This window comes from Schistocerca americana, chromosome 2, assembly GCF_021461395.2.
Source record: "Schistocerca americana isolate TAMUIC-IGC-003095 chromosome 2, iqSchAmer2.1, whole genome shotgun sequence".
Taxonomy (NCBI): Eukaryota; Metazoa; Arthropoda; class Insecta; order Orthoptera; family Acrididae; genus Schistocerca; species Schistocerca americana.
Genome location: NC_060120.1, coordinates 683,898,329 through 683,923,979, shown reverse-complemented (window position 1 = coordinate 683,923,979; position 25,651 = coordinate 683,898,329). Strand labels below are relative to the sequence as shown.

The 25,651-nt window shown below is 36.6% G+C and overlaps 1 protein-coding gene across 1 annotated transcript in view; it reads left to right on the top strand.

The window, feature by feature from the left end:
- The window catches only part of LOC124595063 (sodium/potassium-transporting ATPase subunit beta-2-like), a 171,689-nt gene that overhangs the window by 127,295 nt on the left and 18,743 nt on the right, over positions 1 to 25,651 (top strand). The window contains exons 2-6 of the mRNA XM_047133640.1: positions 9,686 to 9,826; positions 13,961 to 14,080; positions 14,290 to 14,459; positions 23,849 to 23,959; positions 24,132 to 24,300. Coding sequence (XP_046989596.1) covers positions 9,686 to 9,826; positions 13,961 to 14,080; positions 14,290 to 14,459; positions 23,849 to 23,959; positions 24,132 to 24,300 — 711 coding nt within the window. The remainder of the gene's footprint in view (positions 1 to 9,685; positions 9,827 to 13,960; positions 14,081 to 14,289; positions 14,460 to 23,848; positions 23,960 to 24,131; positions 24,301 to 25,651) is intronic.

Here is a 25,651-nt window from a genome sequence, read left to right as displayed (position 1 = left end):
GACAAAAAAAAAAAAAAAAAAAAAAAAATAGCTCCAGTCCCCCTCTTCCGACCATTGTGTTCGGAGTGTTTCTCGTGATTATAGGAAAAATGCCGAACTGGTATTTCTACCTGTGAGCCCCTCTATCCCATTCACATGGCAGTTCATTACATTCGGTAAAAAAGTTTAAAAAATTAAAAAAGAGTCGAGCTGTACGATGGATCAGATCTCAGATCGCCCGCTTTATCCTACGGGGTAAAGATTGGGCGGAAAAACACGCTCGACAGCGTCGAAAATTCCCGATTTAGAAAGTCCACGCTGACGTTAGTTCCACGGAAACACGAATATATATCCTTTAGAATAATCAGGCATAAATTTACAAAGGTTCGCTGTTCGTAAAATGATTTTGGATGGGAAAAACTACAGCTGACTCTGTAGGGCTATAGAGCAAACAGGAGAATTAGAAGCCTTATGTATAATAGAAACTGACCACATTCTACTTGTTGGAGTTTGCGACGGAGGTCATTTAGCACCCAACAACCATCGTGTTTGCACGTTAACCGTTCGTGTCAAGAGATGTCATCTGCTACGCTTCAAGGACGCTCAAAGCTGGGCAATAAACGTACAACGAATACAGTTTTAAATTTATGTTACCGTGACAGGAAGACATAACACTAGCGCAAACGATATGAATTCACAGGCCAACTGTACCAATTGTCGAGAGCATAGGATAATGGTGGAAGCGTGCTGCTATGTGTCTGTTTCGCTGGTGTGAAGTGCCTCCAAGAAGATTCACGGACGCTGATGCAAATTTAGAGAGCAATTTAATCCCTTTAAGCAACTGGTATTTCCCGTCGACGACAACTGCTCTCAGTGGAACATCCGTCCTGCTGCAGAAAGGCCCTGGAGGTAAGGCCGTGAACTGGAACAGCTTCGGTTAATTCCTGACCCCAACCGGTTCTAGCATTTTGTTCTTTGGTAGCCAATTACAAGGCCTTCCTTGTGCTTCATTCTGTTTACCGTACTCAGATACACTAGGGATACAACCATCCACTTGTTCTGTAGCTACTTGGAGGAGTGAAGGTGATGTGGTTGTATAGTGGCAGCTATATATAATAATCCGAAGATTTAGAGTGTGAGACAAAAATCATTTATCAGCAACAATCCTCTCTATATATAAATGAATGTTTTGCGCGTCATTGTAAAGTGAGTGGCCAGGAACACTTGCATAGATTTATATCAGGGTTTCAGAGGATATACAGTGTTTTAACATCATGAAATCTCTACCACAGGAAGTAATGAGTGCTATGGCCAGGGAATTTCAAGTTGATTCTAGATTTCCGTAAGCCTATTGACATCGTTTCTCCCAAGGGACTTCTAATCAAATTGCGTCCCTGTGGGGTATCGTCTCAGTTCAACGAATACACTCATAATTTCCTATCACAAAGAATACACTTTGTAATAATTTGACGGGAAGCAATCTAGTGAAACATAATTTACTTGTGGGGTTCCCCAAGGAAACATTGTAGTCCTTCTGTTGTTGCTAATCTGTATCAAGACTTAGGAGACAATGTGAGATTGTTTGCAGATGATGCTGACGTTTATTACCTAGTAAAGTTATCAGAAGATCAAAACGAATTACAAAGTTTAGACAAGATATCTATATATTGCGAAAAGTGGTGGTTGTTTTGAACAATAAAAACTGTGAAGACCTCCACATGAGGAATAAAAAATTGTAACTTCCGGCTACACAATTAATCACTCAAATTTGAATGTTGTCGATTCAACTAAATGTCTAGAAATTATAATAACGAACAACTTAAATAAGAAAAATCGCATAGAAAATGTTTTTGGGAAGGCGAATCAAAGACTGTGTCTTATTGGTACAATACTTAGGAGGTGCAACAGATCTACTACAGAGACTACCTACACTACACTTGTCTGGTCTTTCCTGGGCTATTGCTGCGGAGTTTGGGATCGCTAACAGTTAGGATTGACGGAGGACATCAAAAAAGTTCAAGAAAGGCATCATCTTCTTCTGTATTATCACGAAACAGAGGAGAGAATGTCACAAATAAGATAAGCGAGTTGAGGTGGCAATAATTAAAGCAAAAGCTTTTTCATCGCGCTTCACAAACCGAAAAAATGTCATACTTTCATATGGCTATAATGTCAGTGAGACACAGTTGGAAACACTCAACTCATAGAAATACATAGATGTAACAGTTTGTCTATTTGAAAGCCACGACTTCATAATCAAGGCTTCTTTTGTCATATAAAACAAATTTGTTAATTATAGAAACAAATACAGTAATTCGACGGCGCCCTTCGGAAAGAAATCACTTTGACTCTCGGCCTATGTGATTTAAGCCCCCAATAAAATTACATGTGGATGGTGAGAAGGTAGTCTGTATCCCGTCCTCTTGTACACGAGTCCAATCTTTTTAATTGCTGCCCCACCTCCATCGGTCCCGACGGAAAACTACTTCATTAGGACTTTCTAGAGCTGGTGTTTATTGATTCGTTACTTTTCGTTCGGAAAATGTGTACCCTTCCTTCCTTAAAGTCTATATGTATGATCAGCAACTAAGCTTTTCTCCTTCAAATATGAGTAGACGAATCGCAATTGAATTGTGGTTTCATTTTTATTTGATGATGGCACTGTAAGCCAAAACTTTAGCAAATAAATCTAGGACAATGTTCAAAGACTGCATCTTTTCTTTCTTAAATATAACTTTGTTCCAACTAGGAACGACAGAGGAATCAGTCGTATGAACCAAGCGATATGCACAGCTTTCATAACCGAAAGGAACAGGGCCCAGATCACTGTTCGACCATCCTGATCAAGGTTTCCTGTGGTTTCACTTACTGCATGAGAAGTCTGATGATGCGTTACATGATCCCCGACCGATTTCACTCCACAGCCCTCGTCTAATATGAATTTAAGCCTCGTCCCTTATTACAAATACGTCGACTGAACGTTAAAGTACGCCCTTTCCCCCTTCCATCAATGCAATTGTTGTACCACTATGGATGCCTTTGTTTCAATGACTACCTTAAATAGAGCATTTACCAACTAACTGATAAACCACAGCATCGCAGTCAAATGCCAGCAGAACTTTGTGCCCCATACCTTCTTACACAGAGTGTAAGAAGCTTCCTCTACTGATGAGAATCTTTGAAGCTCGTTTGCAAAGCTCAAAGCCGTGAATATGAGCTGTAACGTTTCACTGAGAGAATTTAACATCGCATGCAACATCGAAATAGCTCTTCAGTAGAACAGCCGCTAAGAGCGGCATGTCATTGTCCATTTATGGCGAAACGCTCAGAAAGAGGACGCTAATTACCCGTGAAATGGGCCAGTGGCTGGCTCTTGCTCTATTCCGATTTCCATTCTTTTTACGAGGTACTTCTGGCTGCCTAGATTGGCAATAAAATGGTTCCTGACGTCCTAGCAAGACGTAATGGCCATTGAGAAAACCGTTCGCAGCTATTTACTACATTCGCTTTGCAATACATGAAAGAAATTCACGTTTCGCTGCCTTTTCCTTTCAGCATATGATCTGCTTTAATTGCAACAGCTTTTCGATCACATGTTTTCAAGACTTACAGACGCAAATGTCGATTCAGATGAGCAATTAGGAACCTCGTGGAACTTTCAGCCCTCAATGCACATGTACGTTAGGTTGGCTGATTGCCACCACACGATTTCTTACATTTTCCTGAGTTAGGTGCGAACGCCTCGCTCGTCGATATCTGAGCGAGTGATTTTAAGCTTGGATGTCAGCAACCACATCTAAACTCGAGGAGGACTATTTGCACGCAGAACGAAAAGAAAACTTCATCCTCTCGGAACTGTCAACTGCGGAATCCTGAGGCCAACGAGTATACCATTTTTTGTTTTTGTTTTGATAATGAATGCTTTAGCACCTGGGTCAGCATGTACGGCCGACACGACTCATCGAGATGAATACCACTTGCTTACTTATAACAGGGCCGTTTTAGGCTCTATAGACTCTTAGGATGCACTTCTGGTGCGTGATTTACCAGCGGAATTTTTGTAAAAATAGCGTTGTAGTGCAGCTTTCGAATTAAAAACATATTTAAGGTTAATTACTCAAATGTAAGAAATTTAGTACAAAACATATGATTTAATAAATTAACGAGGTTTAAATAATTGAAGCCATTAAAGTACTCAATACGATTTCTAAAAAAAATGGTTCAAATGGCTCTGAGCACTATGGGACTTAACATCTATGTTCATCAGTCCCCTAGAACTTAGAACTACTTAAACCTAACTAACCTAAGGACAGCACACAACACCCAGTCATCACGAGGCAGAGAAAATCACTGACCCCGCCGGGAATCGAACCCGGGAACCCGGGCGTGGGAAGCAAGAACGCTACCGCACGACCACGAGCTGCGGACAACACGATTTCTAAACATCGTTATGAACAACTGTTAAAAAAAAAAAAAGAAAGAAAGTAAACCGTACGAAAAGTTAAGTTCACCTCCATGGAGAAATTAGTGTTGCATCTGGAAGCAAACGTGTTTGTTAGGCAAATGCAATGTGCTGTTTACCATCCAGGCAAAGTTACTTTGTGTTTAATTCAAATACAATGGTTTTCGAAATAATGAGCTTTAATCTGAAGTTTAGAACTTGGAGTATGTCTTATAACATGGTAGTCTGAAGGCTATTTTTGATAAATTTCAGGTATGAAAATATCATTTTTCCCACTGGTGTTCCATCATAAGTGACTAGTACATTTTTAGAGCGATCTCCATGTTAGGAATGCACTCTTTGACATTTTATAGGTGGTGGTGTGGATGAAGGTAGACAATAAATGGGATTCACGGGAAATCTTTCTCGTTTTAAACTGCCAAAATTCCGTTAGATTATTATTCCAGAAATCTGAAGCAACTGAAGCGCCAAGCATTTGACTGGGATACCACTTGACGCAACGCAGTGCGAGGTCTGACTGGTGAATATTGACTTAATTCTTGTCAGCTGTCCACTGGAAAATTCAGCCAAATGAGGCCAACGTCATTTACGACTACAAGGGAGCCCGCACCATCACATTAAAACAAACATTTTTTATTTTAAATTTTTGTGCTGCGGCCGAGATGAATAGTGCCAAGTATGGCGTTGCTTAAGTGAGGCACTTGATGTAGGCATACAGGACAGTACTTTATCTGTAGCATCTCTAGCGGTAAACGTAGATATTGCGTATACCCAAAATTCCTCTTCACCCCATGGGGCTAAGTGGCATATCCTGGGAACGACCGGCACGAAGTTCGTCTATTAGAGAACTGTGCGAGAAAAAGAAAAGAGAGGAAAAGTAATAGTAGTCGTGACTTGCAGGACGGAGGTGGCTGCAATAAAGTTTCTGGTGACATGTGACCTCACTTACTAGCTTAAATCTGTAAGTCCATCGTAGTAGTGCTAATGAAATGAGAACACGAGATAATACTGACGTCTACTGTATGATAGATTAGACCAGACAGTCTCACTGCTGCATGCCAATAGAAGCGAAGTTTTCTGTCTTGCGTCCTATGTACATAATCAATAAGCATCGCTAGGCTGTTTGCAAAAAAAGTAGAAAAAATTGGCCGGAATGTCGTTAATAATTGAGCAGAAAGATTGTTCTTTTCAATTGAACGATATTTCACCCGTTAACTCACTCTGTAAAGGATGAGAACCAAGTGCTTTACATTCGCTTTGTCACACACAATCTGATCTGACAGCTGCATGTCAAAGTGCACAGCATCTGCCTGACCGAAATTTACTACTTTTTCCTTAGCTTATCAGTGATAAGATAAGTTGCTGTTAAGCTCCCCACAGCTCAGAATCTGGGCGATCTGACGGATTACTTCATGAAAATTCAGCACCGCAGTGGAGCATCAGAGTCCAGGTTCAGTATAGCCATACTCGTTTTCCGCGAACAAATACTCTTCTCTGAAACAAGGGAGGTGGTCCCGTGTTTAAACATGTCACTAGCAGTCACAAAGAACGGGGTTTGAATCCCTGAGTGAACCTATTAATTTAGCCTTTCTCATTGCCCTATCAGATCTACCTACTATTTTGTCCGTTGGTCGGTTGAGTCAAGTCCCCAAATCAGTCGCCTGTCAAATTCATAACTTGGATATATTTATCTTAATTTGCTTTGTCCGTTGTTTCAGGCCACAGCTTCGTTTGTCTGTGGTGATTCAAAATGACTGAAAGCCAAAATAAAAACTTTATGTATCCTTCGTTTATTATTATTCAGCACTGAACAAAAATATATCGCTCCAGTTCAACAGGACGTCGTCGTTGTTGCTATCATGTTGTTTATAAGAATCGTATCGTCTAAAACTGTTCCTCCTGTCATTCTGGTAGTAACTGGCACAACTCACTGAAAACTCTACAGAAGTGCCCAACTCCAACAAAAGCGGCTTCTTATGTTATTGTGAATTATTACGTTCTTACGGCGCCAAACAAACTCTACTCAGATTTATGAAGCGTCTTATGACTTGAATGATCATTTGTACAATTTCCGATGATAATGAAAGCCAATTTTCAGTATGATTCGATGGATCAAAACAAAATTAGTGAACCCTCAGAGATCGCTGGTTCCGTTTCCATGCAAATCCTGTTTATTATACGTAGATTGAACACGGCTGATATGTTGGTAGAAAAGATAAAAACATAAAAAAGCGAAAATTACTACAAAAATGTCAAAGTAAAAATCAAACGGCGATTTTGTAATTTTGGTAGTGAAGACAAGCTGCAGGAAACCACCCCTGAGGAGATAAAGGGCAAAAAAATTGGACCTATGGCCAGAAATCCATGGTGGGTACGCTACAGGGTATTTATTAATTCATCGTCCCTGTTCAGTACAATGCAGTGGACGACATGCTGTGATGAGGCCACAATTACACAAAGTGTTTGAGGTGGCCTCTACAGGCCTCTAAATGTGCATGAATACAACACAACAAGAACTGCCATACACATTCAAATGTGTTATACTGTAACTGAATAGCATTACAGGCAGCATGAATGTGTTGTTCCAGTACCTGCACGTCCAGGATGGGCTCCACCTGCATGACTTCTTTCAGATGCCATCACAGTTAGAAATCTAAAGGATTTTGGTTCGGCAACTGAACAGACCACACGACTGGACCACCTCATCCGAACCATCAGCAGGGTACATGTTGTCAAGTTGCCTTCATATTAAAATGCGGAAGTAAGCTGTAACATCATCATGTAGTAGCAGCATCAACATGTGGTAGGCGCAATACATTTTGTACACCAAAGACATACATTTCCACATGGGAGCCTTGGTCTCCCACAGGAAGTATAATTACGCCTCGCAAGTGAGGCATTGTGGGAGGATGTCTTGTTCCACAAGGTGGTTGCCAATAATTGTTGCTCACACATTAAGGCTGAACCAGTAGTAATGGTGCACTGCCATTATACTATACTCAGCCTAGAGTTGGAGTTGTGTCCATAGACAACAAGGTCTGCAACTGCAGAGGCAGTTGCTGTTGAGAAAGTTCAACATGAACATCTGACTTACTTCGTGCTCACAGGCCACCTGCTCCGTGATGATACTGGCATCTTATTCTACAGTATATTGCTCAACACTTATTTCACCAAGGCCTGTGTATCTACTGGTCCCAACCACCTTTTGTGGTTACCCACATGCATCAAAGAGCTTGTCTCACACAAACGATGAAACACTGTTGCGAACAGTTTATGGTATGATTGCTGTTGGCTGGGCTTCTTTGCCTGGTGCAGTCATGCTGCCACCTGCCCGCTGCTATTTGCATGTCCTTATATGAAGACAATGTCAACCTATTCCTGATTGGTATACCAGGCCATCGTCTCTCAGGGCTACACTACATTTCACAGGTTCACAACAGAGTGAGCAGGCAACAGCAGTGAAGTTGAGTCCCCCTAAGATCTGTGTCTGACTGAGAGACTATGAAGGACAATACTTCCTCTTGAGTCTGAAGCTAAAACATTAGTACAGATACAACATTCTGACTTTCCTGGTGTGTTATCATTTTCACTTTCAATTATTGGAACCTAGGCTGTCAGAGATCTTGTATCTCCAACTTCAAGTGGATTTTATCTCCATTTGTAATGCATTTTTGGCCATATGTCTAACATATCTTCTTTATCCATTTTCCTGCAGTTTGCCCCATTTAACAATTCACACCATATATATTGCATTTAAAACATAGATAATAAATCTGAACATGAATGTTTGCAGGGCAAGAAATCTTTAAGTTATCAAATGGTTTGTAGTGATGTTTTATTTAATTGTTAACTGTATTGAGGTATTTTGACTTTATATTTCTGCATCAAGCTGATACTTCAGTTGCTTAAGAAATAGGAACATTTTTCAAACAATGTGTCGAACAGTAGCTGAGCAATACTCTCATATCTCACTTTGTGGTCACTATCCGCCACAAAACCTACTATATCACTACAGGAAAGACGTTAGTTATGCTGGAGATAATTTCTAAAAGAGAAACCAAATATGAAAGCTTGATTCACAGAAAGAAAGTGATAAAGTATAATTAACTAAAAAGATTGATGTGGAAAGAGTTGGAAAATTTCTTGCAGTTTTATATAGTAACCGCACATGTCAGTTATGTTGCAGCAGGACCAACTTTATTATGTGACTATTTCAATTATGGTGAACAAAGAGTATGCCTTCCCTCTGAAGCAATGAGTTAGGTACAGATCAAGTGCTTGTAATTGATGTTTGGTGTACTGAAAGAAAATTATAGCGCACCTATATCAATAAGGGCGAATACTTAGATGATTCCTTTGAAAAGTAAACAGCAACACCATAATTTTTCTATCATTATACATTGCCTGATTACTGGAGAAACATTATGTCACTGTTGAAAAAATCCACAAATCCATTGTGCTAATTCCTTTACAGAGCTTTCTAACATCATTTAGGAATGTTACCATGACACCCACTGATATGATATCAGTCATTTTGATAAACTTTCTATTTCTTTCATTCAGAAAAATGTGACACTGGTAAAATAAAGAACATACAAATTTTGCACATGTTATTTTGCACAAATTTCCTTTCCATTAGACTTCACAGATTGGACTATTATTACTTCATTCACCTATCATGTTACATAAATACCATTATGAAAAAGAAGCACCCAGGGATATGGAATGAGTCTCATTATACCTTAACAGGCAGAAGAAGCCACTGTAATCTATTTCTGCAGAGCACAGTAACAACAAAGTATGACTAGTAATAATCTACTCAAACTGATAACAGAAATAACTTCTAGATTATATGTAACTTATATGTTTATGTAGGTATATAAGGAAAAACTCAGCTACTTTGAAAAAGCCACTGCTCCATTTCTCATACTATTAAGCTATTTTATTGTTTTTATCTAATTTGGTACTTCAAACAAAGTATTTGTGTAATTTTATGTACAGATTGTTATTAGCTGTCTACATATTCATGGAGTCAACAACTGTTTAATACAAACTAGAGTTATATCTGAATACAGTACAAATCATGTTTCTGATGAAACTATACTACTTGTATTTGATGACACTGATGATGATGAAACACATGCTAATGAAAAATAACTTTTTTTATGGAGGATAATCACTGTAAAAAATATAGAATGTTTGATTCAGCTTCACATTCAGTTACATATATTTACTTTGTTCCAGGTGGTATCGTACTGTTTTACCTGATCTTCTATGCTGCACTGGCTGCATTTTTTGCAGTCTGCATGCAGGGACTCCTTTACTGCCTAGATGATCACTCACCAAAATGGCAAGGCAGCCAGTCTCTAATTGGAACCAATCCAGGTAATTCCTTTACAGACTAACCTAATTTACAGCAGTTTACCTTCCTTTCTATCTTCCTAGTTTCAGAGAATAGTTCGAAAAAACTAACAGATTGCTGCAATGACCAAATATTTTGTATATGGGAAAATAAATCACATGGAGCACTGAAATACACTGGGCCAGAAACAATGAAACGATGTTCCATAAACCAACATTACTTCAATCTTCCACTGTCAGTTTATAGGTTTTGGATAAAAATGATACTTGGAGGTCTGGGTTAGCCACAGTGTAGGAGATTAGAAAAGAATTTTTAATCCAGCAGCCAAATTTTCAAGTTGAAGAGTTGAAACAAGTCACTAGGATGTAAATATGTTGAGTAGCATGAATATAGAACTAGTTCAAAGACGAGTTTACTCATTTTCATATTATTTATGGTATAGGGTGCACAGGATTTTGCCCTGCTCAGAGAGTAACATTTTAACAGGACATTCTTGGTCACTTTCCATTCAAGTTTTATGTTCAATAGTGAAGCACAATAGGTTACAGTTATAGATCGTTTTCATAGTAATTCTTGAAGATTATTTTACTGGAAATAGAATCCCAAGAAAACTGGCCAGCACTTTGTCATCTGATATAATGTCCAGAACTTACTTCAGTACTCTCAAACTGGTCTTTGTCCATTACTGAGTTGTGTAATTTCAGCTGTAGAGTGTGATGACAGAAGCAGATTTCCACCACAATCATGAATAAGTGCAAAAGATCCTGATGATTGTAACTAAATGTTGCAAAACACTTCACTGAAGATTGATCTAGATGCAGTTTTTAGCAAATACACATTCACCACACACATCTCCTTTTTATTTCCAGTTCTTTTTTCCAAAATATCACACACTCATCTGATACTCCTAGAGTCTCAGCTATCTCAACACTTTCACCCAGTTTTTTACTATGTCATCACGAAATTTCACAACAGTCTCTGATTTATGGCTACAAACCTTCCAGGTATGAATGTTTAAGAGGATTTGAAACGTGTGTCCACATGCCTCTGACTCAAACAATGTTCACAGTTAATAAAAGAACCATGCATAATAATGCTGTTGCCACTTGCCAAAATTAAACCTTTCATAGAAATTTACAACACTTTTGAAGCAGTTTTCTTATTAGAGAAAGTGAGCAATGAACAGAAAATATCTGTAATTAGTAGATTTTCTGTATCACATTATAAGTTGTACTATAAGGAATTTCCTTGGTGGAACAGGAATGATACGAGAAGTAAAGGTAACAACTCACAGAATTCTTCTTCAGAGTTAAAGGGTACACATATACCTGAAAAACAACTTTGTCCTGGCAGACTATATTGTGTGCCATTGTTGCAGTGCTGATGCTATGTAACCAGCCAGGACAATGTGTAGCCCCCCCCCCCCCCCCCCCCGCCCCGCCCCCCAGCTCTGCTCAGCTATTTGGCAAATTGTTAACTTTACTCATTAATTTTTTAAGTAATATTGGTATATATCAGAAATGAATTTATGTAATATGAATAAATGTCAGAGAACTTTTTTCCTTTCCTTTCTTTTTACGTCAGTCACAAAAAATCTGAAAAACTGCAATTATCTGGAAAACAAAACTACTAAGTACCAAAGTTAAATATGTTTTTACCAAAGTAATGATAAACAAATATTGCATTCAATTTTTATGTAAGCTGTATCCTTTAGCAAAACCTCATCCAATGGGATGCATAACCTTTTTGAGTTGTAGTTATCTTACTGGTTTCTTTGAGTATGGAAACCAGGGTACATACAACATACCAAAACATTCACTGTAAAAAATAAAAATAAAACTCAATAAAAAGAACATTAACTATTTTTTTACTATAGGGGCTACTTTGTTTCAGTAGGTATCTTTTCTTTTCATTTTTCCATGAGGCCAAGGAGGGAAACATCTATGCCAACAGTTTCTCTGGAGTGCTCTTTCATCTGGAGGCTATCTCTTGAATCCCTTGTGCCCAAGTGGCTGTTGTTAGTGAGTGCTTCATTGAAAAGTCTTAAATTACTGAGCTGACTTTTAAAAATGATGTCTGCTGTAGCCTTTCATCTCAAATATGTAGCTGGTAGGGATAACCATTTTTCATGTTAATATGTTAATTATGTTGCAAAACAATATAACCAGCATTAGATGAGATGTTTGCAATATATGAGAAATTAACCGAAATATTGCCAAGTGATGAGGTTACTTTGTGATGCAGACAGGACAAAATCCATACAAAGGAAAAAAAACCACTGAGGCAGAAACACTCTTCCAGCAAAGCCTCAATACCCTTGAGGAAGAAGTCTTTCGTCATGATGGATGAAGAGACAGGCAATAACAGTGAGTCAGTATCTCTTCATGAATTCAAAGATAGCGTGAAATGCTTTCACGAGGTCTGAGTAATGTCAGACGATGTACAACAGCATCATCAGATCAAGAAATGCCCAAATTTTCAGGGTAGGAGACTCTCAGGTGGTCATCTTTGAAGATCACCTATTCCCCATAAAGGTGACTGATGACAAAGACAAGGAGCACAGGGATATTATGGAGTGATATTAGATCTCAGGTGTGCAGGACCCACACCAAACAGGATTAACAGTGGATATGAATGGTCACAGGTTTGATTCATGAGAGGTTGTGATGGAAATTCTGAAAATCCTGAATTGATAGACGCTTAAAGATAGGCCTACTTTCAAAGTTTTGAAAACCAATTTTAAATGAACAATCTAAAAATATACTACAGTTCACTGTCTATCATTCCAACAGGGATCTTGAAGACAGTATTAGACTAATTACAGTGCACACAAAGGTATTCAAAGAGGCATTCTTCCCACACTTTATGTGAATGGAATAAGAACAAGTTGAAGTAGCCCTGCCATGCACTTTGCTATGACTTGCAGAGTATATATGCACATGCAGCTCTGCTGTAAATGGTCATCACAACTAGATCAACTGTTATAGAGTGCCGATTAAATTTTGTATGTCACTGATCTCTGCAGTTAGGAGCAGATGAAGGCTGATCAAGGTCAAAGAGCTAGATTTAATTTTTTTTTAAAAATGGGAATGGAAAAATTGTTCTTATATTTAAAAGGACTTCAGTAAAAGCATGTATCCATTGTTCTAATAAACATCTACCTGTTAACTCTGTGAAAATAATTTTGCTCCATGGATTCATAGTAGCTGCACAGATGTCAGCACACTGTGACTTTCCCTCCTCCATTTCTCTGAGGTTATTAAATATTTGGGTTTATGTCATACACCAATGTGTAGACAAAGAATTGGCAATGCCATTTGAGAAAAACCATAAAATTTGTCACAAAGTGGAAATAGTGGTACATTCCAAATAAATTCCTTTATTACTCCACAAATAGTTTGTTTCCTATTGAAAGAAATGTTAGGTACATTGGACACCCCAAGAAGGAGCAGAAAGGGGTAGTTTCTGTAACAAAAGTATGAGTAAAAATTCACTCAAAATTTTTAGAGAGACTTTTGGAACAAACAACACATAAAAATTTGCAAAAGAGGGACTGATTTGTATTTAATGACATGGGTTAGATTACAAAGTTGGCCACTTGACGTATTCCCTGTAGGCTTTTGCCTCAGTATCAGCAGACGATGTTTGTTTAATGATGTTCCTCACATTTTGTCACTATGAGTGGCTGGCATAACATCACAAAAATCATTAAACAAACATCAGTTGAAGATCCTGAGGCAAAAGTCTAAAGGCAACATACATGGGTTAGATTGTTTGCTGCGAATCAATTTAAGCTTCCTAATCTATTATGTTTCCAATGTTGCCCCAGTTTAATTGAGGTTTGTGGCAAGTCAGTCTTGTCATCAGTAGATACCAATGTTTCAGAAAAGGTCTTTTATCTCTTTGATAGACAGTTTATGCTTATAAGAGCAAAAACTAGTCAAATACTAAACCAAAAGGGATGTTTTATTTGATATTTTGGTATCTGAATTCCATTTTATTCCCGTGAGTAAGATTGATATTGTCATTATTTCTTTTTTATATATATCAAAAAACTTATTAGTGAAGTTGACTTTCAATTACATTCTAAATCATTAATTTCATTGTGCTTGTATTCTTCTCACGTCATGTTATTGCAATCTACAACTTTTTTCCAGGAATGGGCTTCAGACCAATGTCAAGGGACATTGAACAAGCTGGCTCACTTATCTGGTACACAGCCAACAATCAGACTAATGTAGATTATTGGGTAGAAATTCTAAATGAATTCAGTGCACGTAAGTATGAAATACCTTTGATTGTGTTTAAGTAGTATTAATTAATAAAATCTTCCAGCCACAGCATGAAGACAATTTACTTGTCCTTAATGGGACTCTCTCTGATTTTACATGCAGTGTGATGTTTGATTTAAAGTTGTTCCAAGAGTGAATAATGTTTCTCACAATAGAGAGCATGAACTATGCATTACAAAATTCTCCAATTACAGCTTACTACAATGAAACTTTGAAGCAGACACTAATGCACTGTGACTATGATCGTCCTATTATGGATAAAAAAGGCTGCATTGTGGATACCAGTACATGGGGAGACTGTAGAGCTGAAATGGGATACAGCTACAATCGTTCACGTCCATGTTTCTTCATTAAGCTTAATAAGGTAAGGTGGCTGTAAATAATACTTTGGTGACACCAACAGAGAATCTGAAATCATAATGGAGATGCACAATGAGACTCCACAAATCAGTCAGAGTTTGTAGAAAAATATGAGCAGGCATTCATGTTGAACGATAAAGAAGAGACTGACAGACTGTAAATTTAATTTTTTTCATGCTTTTTTTTTAATGTGCTCATATGGTGTTTGATAGTTAAGTGCTAAAATATTGGGTCTCAATTAGTTAGCATCCTCGTATGTTTTCTTCATTATATCTGCTACAATCTAGTTCATCCTTCACGTCTTTGTTTGGTCCACTACATTATCATCAAATACTGTTTTTGAAAATGTTTGCTATATTTCTGCTAAATCATTTATACAGACTGTGAACAATACAGGGCCAAGTACTGAACCTGGAAGGGGCCACATGAGAGGGTTGTCATTCTTACAAAAATTGTTCAGTTTTCTACTACTTTTTTGTTTTAGCTCACAGAAAATGGCAATTGTGAGTTTAAATCGATGTCAAAACTTCTTTAGTGAAATTAATATGCATTCGTTTATAAAGAATAATTTGCAGATATCAAACAGGCATTTTGAGAGGAAAAGTGTCTTTACAGTAAATGTATTTTCTCTCAGAGGTTGAAGTCTCATTTTTTAATAGATTGGAAGGAATGTGGTGTCTGTAATCTTTTTCTATTTCATTATCCACATTTTTACAGATGACAATATTTCGTTTGTACTGGAAATACATCTTAATTCATTGACCTATTGCTGAGATAGAGGGGAAGGGGTGGATACACAGTCACAATCAAATATGGAGAAGATTATAATATCTTCATTGTCAGAAATGCTGTAACAACAGTCATCTTCATTATACCTTTGGCAGGTGTGTCTTGAAACAATTTCCTTCAGCAGTCAAAATGTAATTTACATCCAATTCAATTGAATGTATCTATGGGTTAAACACATTCTTCAACTGTAATAAATTCATAAAATCTGATAGTTGGCAATTTCACTGTTGGCATGACAGCATGTCATTGAATTAATTGTCATTACAAACAGCAGTCATATTTTTTGATGTCAGAAAACCTTTTGGTTCTAAACACAGGCAGGCAATGTGCAACATACTAGTGGAATTCCATCTTGATAAAAAATAATATAAAAAACAAGACATTTTATCAAATAAAGTCCAACTAACACAAAATCAAAAGTTACATTTTTGAGAAATCTTTTTGCATTATTCAAGACCAAGACTCAGCTCAGATAGTGATATAAATTACCTTCAATACTGTTTAGTTGAGTTCCACAGAAAATAATTAAGGCAAAATGAATGCAAGGGGAGAACTGTTGGCAGATATCTCCAAAACAGAATTAACACTGATATCTAGCACTTGCTGGTGTCGCTTGTAATACTCTCTGTCTCTGGAGAAAGGGTATGAAATACTGAATAAAACCTGGCTCCATATTTTGTACAAGAAGATGCAGTACATGGAAGGTGGCATATCGGGATACAACTATCACATGGTTCAGAGAAAATGAAATAAGCATATAAATCTAGACAATAATAAATTAATATCACACTTTTGCAGAAAACAATTCAGTAACAGAGGTAGTTACACATTTGTAAAGGAAAACATAAACTGCCCAGTACCAGCAGTTGCCATGGACCAATGTTCTGCAGAAAAGCACTGAAAATTCAATGATGCAAAAACTGAACTGCAAATATTACTTATAATATCTATATACAGGGCACTAAGGGATGAATTCAATAGATTTATACAAAAAATGGACAATATAATATAAATGGATAATACAATATAAATGATAAATATGTCATTTTACTGGATATTTACTTAAAAGCCATAGATGAATGCCTACTGAGTAAAACAAGGTCAGTAAAGAAACAGGAAGGGCATGTGCCATCATTGATTAAGGGCACACTTAGTATCTCATAAAAAAAAGGAAAATGAGTGCTATAAACCATTAATTTTTTGTGGGAAATATGAGTGCTCAGTAATCAAACAGAGTGTCAGGAGCACATGGAAGATAATTAACCAAGAAACAGGAAAATTGTTATACAATAATAGCGAATGCCTAAAGGTCACAGAAAACAATAGGATATTAGAAGATCCTGTGACTGTTAATAGCACTTTCCACGTATATTTTACCAACATATTCCAAAGACTTACACAAAATAACAAAATTGATCCTTGAAAGCCCTACAGCTGCCTGAAAATAAGCTACACTCCACCAGTGATTCATGTTCTATCCTACAACAGAGCAATAGATAACACAAGCGACAAAGAAATTTGACAATAAAATCTCCACTGACATAAATGGAGTTCAAAATAAAATTTTAAAGTTAATTACAAAAGAAATGGCCAAACTGCTCTGCCACCTAGTTAATTCATGTCTGACAGAAGATAGTTTTCTAGATAGAATGAAAACAGCCAGAGTTGTAGCACTGTACAAGAATGGGGATCCACTGTGCTCTGGCAACTACAGACCACTTAGCCTACTGCACATTTTCTCAAAAGTTATGGAAAAGAAATATACATTAGATTTATCTCATATTTTGTAAGAAATGGCATCATAAATATTAGACAATTTGGATTCCAGACAGGAAAGTCAAGAGTTCTGCAGATTTTGAATGTATTAAGTATAATCTCAGAGGGATAAGATCCAGGCCAAAATCTTCTTGGCATATTTTGTGACTTATTGAAAGCCTTTGACATTTTTTACAGATGATACCATCAGCATAATCACGGGCACAAAAAGCAAAATGATGCTTCAATCTATCGCTCAGTGGCTAGAAACTAACAGGATAATTCTTGATGGATAGAAAACTAAAACAATACTCTTTAAGAACAACAAGAGAAGAAGAATAGCTACAATTACAAGAACTTGAAATGAATGTGGTTCAAAACACAAAGTTCTTTGGGCTCACCATAGATTACTTATTACTGTTTATTGTGGAAATACCATGTCAGTACCCTAACAAGCAAATAAATTCTGCTATATCTGTTCTCCAAAACATTAAACCACTAGTAACAGAGGATGCTATGTGAATGATGTGCTTCTTAAATGTAATTTCTTACTACATTGCTCCATCAGTGACAAACTCAGAATGATAACATACATGTCAGTTCATTTTTTATGACAATTTTTGTGATCTTTCTAAACAAATTAATGGATAGGTAGTGATGTTGCAAAAAGACAATAGTAATACTAGGTCATGTTTGCATTACACCTAAGTTTCACATAGAAAGTTAAAAACAAAAAAATGAGTATCTACTTAATTCTTTAATCTCACGTTATATTACATGATATTGCCTGTTGTCATTGTGACTAACAGACTCAGCCAAACTGTAGAATGACCTTTCCAGAAGAAATTGTCTCAGAGGATCCCTAAACATGGACTCATTATCAAACTTACATTTAATATCTGGAGGTAAAGCATTATAAACTTTTGACCCAGTGTACTGCACACCCTTCTGCACCATTGTCAAAGTTTTACAATCATTGTGTAAATCATGCTTTTTCTTTGTATTCATGATAATCACAGTATCTTTGATACAACTATTATTTTTACTGATGAAAAGCATAAGTGAAAACATACATTGAGAATTAGTAGTAAGAATTTTTAGTTTCTGGAAGAGGTTTCTACAACTAGATTTACAGTCTACACCACTCATTAATCTTACAACACATTTGTGGACCAAGAATATTTTCTTTGCCAGTGACCAGTTCCCAAAAATATAACTCCACATGTCATTAGAGAATGGAAACATCCACAGTAAGCTGTTTTATAATGTTTTAGTTTCCACTCTCAGAGATAATACATATGTAAACACTGATGAGTTAAGTTTCTTGTAAAGATTTATTATATGATGAGACTAGTTTACTCTGCAGTCAATCATAACACCCAGGAACTTTGTTGTTTCAACTCTTTCTGTTGTCTGTGGGGCACAGTTAACATATACCTCTTCTTTAGTTTTGGCAGTCACAGTGAAGTGAATATAGCTAGTTTTATTAAAGTTTAATGAGAGTCCATTGACACTAAACGATTTTACTAATTCAATGAGGATATTAGTAGTAGTTCTTCGAAGATTTTCACATGCATGGCTTTTAATCATAATATTAGTGTCATCTGCAAAATGGTGAAATTGCACTGTAGCTTTGTACATTGTGATAGGTCATTTATAAATATCAGGAACAGTAAAACACCGAGAATAGATCCTTGTGGCACTCCACATATGATGCATTTCCATTCTGATAAAGCTACAAAAATCATCTGTGTTCTCTAATACTGCTTTCTGCTTCTTGACTTTGAGGGATGAATGTAACTACTTATTTGATACACCACTTATTCCTAAACATCAGCAGTTTATAATAATATTTTATGGTTTATGGTGTCAAAGGTTTTTGATAAGTCACAAATGATCCTGTTGTCCTTTCTGTTGTTTATGGACAGTAGAATTTTATTTATAAAAGTATACTTTGCTTGTTTGGTTGAGTGATTCTTTCAGAAATCAAACTGTCTTTTGCTGACAATGTTTCAAAATTCTTGTGCACATGAGCTTTTCTAATATCTTTGAAGAAACAGTCAGAAGAGAAACTGGCCTGTAATTTGCAACTTCTGTTTTTTCACCTTTCTTGAAGAGGGTTTTCACAGCAGCATATTTGAGTCTGTCAAGCATAGTTCCACAGTGTAAGGATGCATTGAAAATGGGGCCAAACACATCATTTATAGGACCACAGCACTTTACAATAAATTGTTAGAGATATTATCTGCTCCAGTGGAATTTTTATTCTTCAGAAAGCTGATTATTCACTCAGTTTCAGATAATGAAGGGGTCTAATATGAATTTTAGCAGAGTCAAGGCTTTATTAACAGAACCCTTGCAGTCTATTTGTCCTGATACTGAGAAGAAATGTTTTGAAAATATTGGCAGTGTATTGAGGATTGCATACAAGATTTTCTTCATATATGATTTTGAAGTCTTCTAAAGCTCTTTCGTTCTCCTCTGTCTCACTTCTTACAATATGCAGAAATAGTCTTTATCTTGTTTAGTACCATCGTCACCTATGGAACAGACATTGGGTGGGGGGAGGGGGGGCAGTTGAGTGATCCAAAAAAATGAATGGCTAATGCAAGAAGAACAGATAGCTGTATGCTGCTATTCAAATAACTTAAAATTTTAACTTTTTGCAGAGTATGGAAATAAATTCAATGAAGACGTATATAAACGTGCTACCAGAAACAGTATAAAGTTGGGTATTCCACAACACACCTCAGATAAACTACACTCATGCTCATAAATTAAGGATAATTTGAGAATGTGGTGCCACAAAACGAGGCACTACACAAAACTGGCACTAATAGCATAGGTACATAGGGAACACACATGACACAGATCTGTAAGTCCACGGTATTGGTGATAAGTTGAGAAAAAAAACATCTGCTACAAAATGCCACTGTTTCCTGTGCATGCACCCCAACATCAATATGGGATATGATAACCATGCACACGTATACAGGGCGCACAATGGGTTGGCATACTCTGGATAAGGTGGTCAAGCAGCTGCTGGTGTATAGCCTCCTATTCTTGCACCAGTGCCTGTTGGAGCTCCTTAAGTGTCCTAGGGGTTTGTAGACGTGCAGCGATACGTCAACCGAGAGCACCCCAGACGTGCTCGATGGGGTTTATGTCTGGAGAACAGGCAGGCCACTCCATTCGCCTGATATCTTCTGTTTCAAGGTACTCCTCCATGGTGGGAGCTCAGTGAGGCTGTGCATTATCATCCATCAAGAGGAAGGTGGGACCCACTGCACCCCTGAAAAGGTGGACATACTGGTGCAAAATGATGTCCTGATACACCTGATCTGTTACTGTTCCTCTTTCAAAGACCTGCAGTGATGTAAGTGCACCAATCATAATCCCACCCCACACCATCAAACCACAACCTCCATACAGGTCCCTTTCAAGGACATTAAGGGGTTGGTATCTGGTTCCTGGTTCACGCCAGATGAAAACCTGATGCAGTTCACTGTTCAGACTATACCTGGACTCGTCTGTGAACTAACCTGGGACCACTGTTCCGATGACCATGTACTGTGTTCTTGACACCAGGCTTTACGGACTCTTCTGTGACCAAGGGTCGGTGGAATGCACCTTGCAGGTCTCCAGGCAAATAAACTATGTCTATTCAGTCATCTGTAGACTGTGTGGCTGGAGACAACTGTTCCAGTGGCTGTAGTAAGGTCCTGAGCAACGCTACGTGCAGTACTCTGTGGCCATCTGCGGGCACTGATGGTGAGATATCGGTCGTCTTGTGGTGCTGTACACTGTGGACGTCCCGTACTGTAGTGCATGGACATGTTTCATGTCTGCTGGAATCATTGCCATAATTTTGAGATCATACTATGAGGCACACGGAGGATCCGTGCTGTGACCTACTGTGTTTGACCAGCCTCCAGTCGCCCTAGTATTCTACCCTTCATAACATCATCAATATGTGTTCCTTGAGCCTTTTGCAACACACAGTCACTATTACCACGTCTGGAGATGTCTGCACACTTACTCACTGCTCCGTACTCTGACATGCACCTCTGCATATGTGGACTGCTGGCAGCACCACCGTGCAACGACCACAGGTCAAATGCACCGCACGGTCATACCCTGAAGTGATTTAAACCCGCAAACCACCCATCAGAGCATTGTTTTACCATGTATCAGCATTATCTTTAATTTATGAGCAGGAGTGTAAAAAGAAGTACTGCTTACATGGCAGTAAAACTGTACAACTGTTTAACATTTTAGACTTCAAATATTAGCTTGAAAGAAAAATTTAAGCAACAAACAATAAAACTATTGCTTGTAGGAAGTCCTTTCTGTTCAATCAATGTTAACATACTAAATGAAAAAAAATGTAAAGTAGTTACAAAATATTTTATTTGAAAATGATATAAGTCGATAAGTCAATAATTAACTAGTCCATGTAATCATTATTGAGTTAAACTAATATTGTCTGGGGGATATCGATAACAGCACACATCACTGGCCAGAGAGCAGGGGAATATATGCAAGTGTGTCAAAGACAATAATACATTATGAGTGATGATATAATGTAAGCATGTTGATGTATCACATTTTGTGAATAAAGTATATTCACTATCAACAATCTCAACTCTATTATTGGGATGTTCCTGCATCTGATAGTGAAACACTTCCATAAGTGCAAGTGTGTACTCAGATCTGATCCATATATGTATAAGCAAAGCTGCTAAGTAAGTAATAATAATAATAATAAATTTAATCAACATATTCAGTAAAACCCAAGTGGAAAAATTGAAATATCTAGGTTAAATAACTGAATCTGTAGGTCTACAGTGAAAGCTAACAAAGAAAAGACTGCAAAACTGCAAACAGCATACAAACTCAATTAGAAACATTATGCTGAACAATCTCTTATCACAAAAGGTGAAACACTTTATGGAACAGAAATCAACAGAAATCTATTGGTTATTACAGTTTTATCCTCACTTACATGGAATTAATAATAGGTTCTCAAACAAAATTGTGAACCTATGTTGTTAATGAAGAACTGAAACAATACTTGCTAAGGCTTAAAAGAAACTAACCTGCATGTGGGAATCAATTCAAGATAGACCAAAACTCAGAACTAATTCTTTTGTTGCAGTTTTCAGTCATTTCTGCCTTTACACTGATCTACTGTGTGCAACTGTTTTGATATTTGCCTACCGGTAACTACTGTGGTCTACATCCAGTCAAATCTGAGTATGCTATTCTGCCTTGGTGTCAATCTATGAATTTTATCCCTCCATTGCCAAATTAACTATCCTTGATACATCAGGAAAGCCTTATCAACTTAGTCCTTCTTTTGTTCAAATTGTGCAATAAAGCAATATTTTCTCAAATTCAGTTCAGTAATTGTTCAATGTTTATCCAGTCTATCCATCCAACCTGCGGTATTCTTTCGTAACACCAAATTTCAAAACTTCACTTCCCTTCTTGCCCATATTGCTTATCATCTTTGTTTCATTTATTACACATGCGACAAATACTTTCAGAAAATACTTCTTAACACTTAAATTTATGTTTGGTCTTAACACGTTTTTATGCTTGTCTGAGAGAACAGATATGGTTGACAATCCACAGATCTATGAAATACTTTCAAAATTAATTCACTGTTTGCAAATTCTTTGAGATCAGCTGTTGTAGGTATAGATCTACTACCCAATAGTGACATATGACAATTTGTGCCATATCGGGAATCTAACCCATTCAACCCGAGCCAGCACAAATTTTCTTCATATGTGACTATTGTCTACATCTAATACAGCTGATGTCTACACCTAATACAGCTGATGTCAAGAAATTCACAGTCAGCAAATTAATTTCAAAAGTTAACACATTTGTCTTTTTCAAAAAAGCTTTTATTGCTCTTGTCAGCCTGCTTTTATACTCTCCTTACTTCTTTCATCATCAGTTATTTTGCTGCCTTAACATCCCTCACTTCTGGATTTAATACCTCTGATTCAGTTCTGTTACACTCCTTTACACTTGTTTTACACTCACTGAAGTCTCTCTGATAACCTCTTTCCAAAATTCCATCCATTCTGTTTAGATGACTCCTCAAGTTCTTTGCCATTTCTGAAATAATTACAATGTCATCAACAAACATTAAACATTTTTATTTCTTTTCCTCTAAATTTAAATTCTTTTTCTAAATGTTGTATTTAACAATCACAGATTTAATGAGAAGCCCATTTTATGGATGGAAGAATAGTAAGTAAACAACATAGTAATAGATGGAAAGGTACTGAGAGAAAAGAAGATGTAAAGTATCATATGTACTGAAACACAGTCTGTAATTGTGGGTAATGAATAAGGAATGATTGGGGGTAAGGGGGTGGCTTTAACCAGTAATGTAGTTATGAAATGTAAAACAGTGATAAAATTCCACCTTGGACATACAAGTTTTGACTGTGAATGTTTTTCAGGTTGTACCACCACAGTGATGAGGCTAGAGTTATTTGTTATCAGAAATGAGCAAGTTACAAATACATGTCTCACACATATTGCTAACTGAGGGCCTCATTCATTCATTTTTTACCAATGACATCTTATTTCATAATATTGAGGTTAAGATTATCTACTGTCATTTAAGTGTTTGGGACACCCTACACATATTCTTAGATACATTTACGTATTACTGTAGTTATTATTACCTACAAAGACACATATATTTCAGTACCTCTTCTATCTGTTATTTCTAATATAAACATGGAAACGGCAAATTTAAATCTTGTGAACTATGATGTTACATGTATCTATAAAATTTATTGACTCACAAAATCTTGTTTGCAGATATATGGCTGGACACCAGAATTTTACAAATATGATTATGAACTTCCAGAGCAGATGCCAAATGACTTGAAACAGCACATAAAAAATATTAACAAGACTGACCCAAAGCAGGTAACAGAAACAGAACACAAAATTTGTTGAGAGTTGAATTACATGATAAAAGATACAAACAAAAGCAAAATGTAGCTGTTATCCAAAACTTAGTTCAACAAAATATATTAAACACAAATTTTGTGAATATTTTGGTAGGCAATGTAAAGTAAAACACTGCTTACTTTTCCAGTTAAATACAATATGGGTATCATGTAGAGGTGAAAATCCAGCAGATATGGAAACCATTGGGCCCGTTAAATACGTGAGTGGCTATGGATTGCCTGGGTATTATTTTCCCTTTAAAAATCAGGAGAACTATCTTACCCCTGTTATTGCAATCCAGCTTACAAATGCAACAAGTAAGTATATATTCTGTTCACAAGATACTGCATTGGATTAGATTATGCAAATAATTTTAATTTTCACATAGAGAATTCATTTGATTACCCATTTCATTCACATCAGATATGATCTACCGAGTCCTTTCTGAGTCCATTTTCAGTTATGAGAATAGCAAATAACTAACCAGTCAAGTATCACCAAGCTTTATTTTATAGCACAAACTAGTAATGTGATTTTTTTTTCTTAATAAAAAAAAAGGAATGAGGAAGTTGAAACCATCTGGATGGCTGTCGTATATATCCAAATCTTTATGCCTCTTTTTGTTTATATTAACAAAAGCTCAGCTCTAGAATATTTAATATCTATTTTACAGATTAAGTTAGATAAATATATCAATTGTTCCACATAAAAGGTTTGAGAGTTATTACTTGTACAATATCCATGTCTTCAAAATTGTTATGATAAAAAATTGGTCTCTCAATATTTTGAACAGTCTAGCATATAATGACACTGTCAAAAGCTGATAATTTGCAAAAATGCTATTTGAACATTTTATGATAATAAATAAATGTACCTCAACCTGTATTTCTCATTGGCTCAGTTAATAAATACAAGATCCAGTAGTCAGTGTCCTTACATACGGCATAGAAATTATGATCACATTAATGATCATTTGTTGCTGATACAGTATCTGTTTCTTATAATTAATTACACATTTTTGTAAATTTGATCTAGAGTGAAAACATAATGTGAGTGAAACTAAAATTCTAAAAGTGGCATCTTTTTATTGTAAAATAAATAATTATTTAATCAATAGCCTGTTTAGTGAATCCATTGCTAATATCACCTGTAATTGAAAAGTTATATCACAAAGAAATTAACATAGTCGCTTACTGATTCATATCTTCCAGCCTATAAACTAATCTAGCGGAGCACAGAATTTTAACTAAATACACCTTTTCAGCTGAAGTAAATTATTTATTCTGTTGTCAGTTAGAGCAGTTATCAATTCAAAATGATTATTAATAGCCACAAAATATCATCTTCAATTTCATCTGACATCTCTCTTATGAATAGCATCTTCCGTAGTGTATACCCCTAAATTTCAGCCTTAACTACTCAGTTGTGTTACTTGTTATTCAATACGTTTTGTGAAAAATTCATTTCAGTTCTTTTAGTATCCTTGAGCCATGCAGTTAGTTTTTGTCAGCAGCTTCCTTAATTTTCTTTTTCCATTTCTAATGTGGAGCCAGAACAATTTCTAATAGATGATATCGCTATTGCCTTACAGACTTTATATTGTATTATGTTTGCATCTTATATGTAAGATGTTTATTCACAGTTTTTCAGCCTTATAAAGTAGAAAAT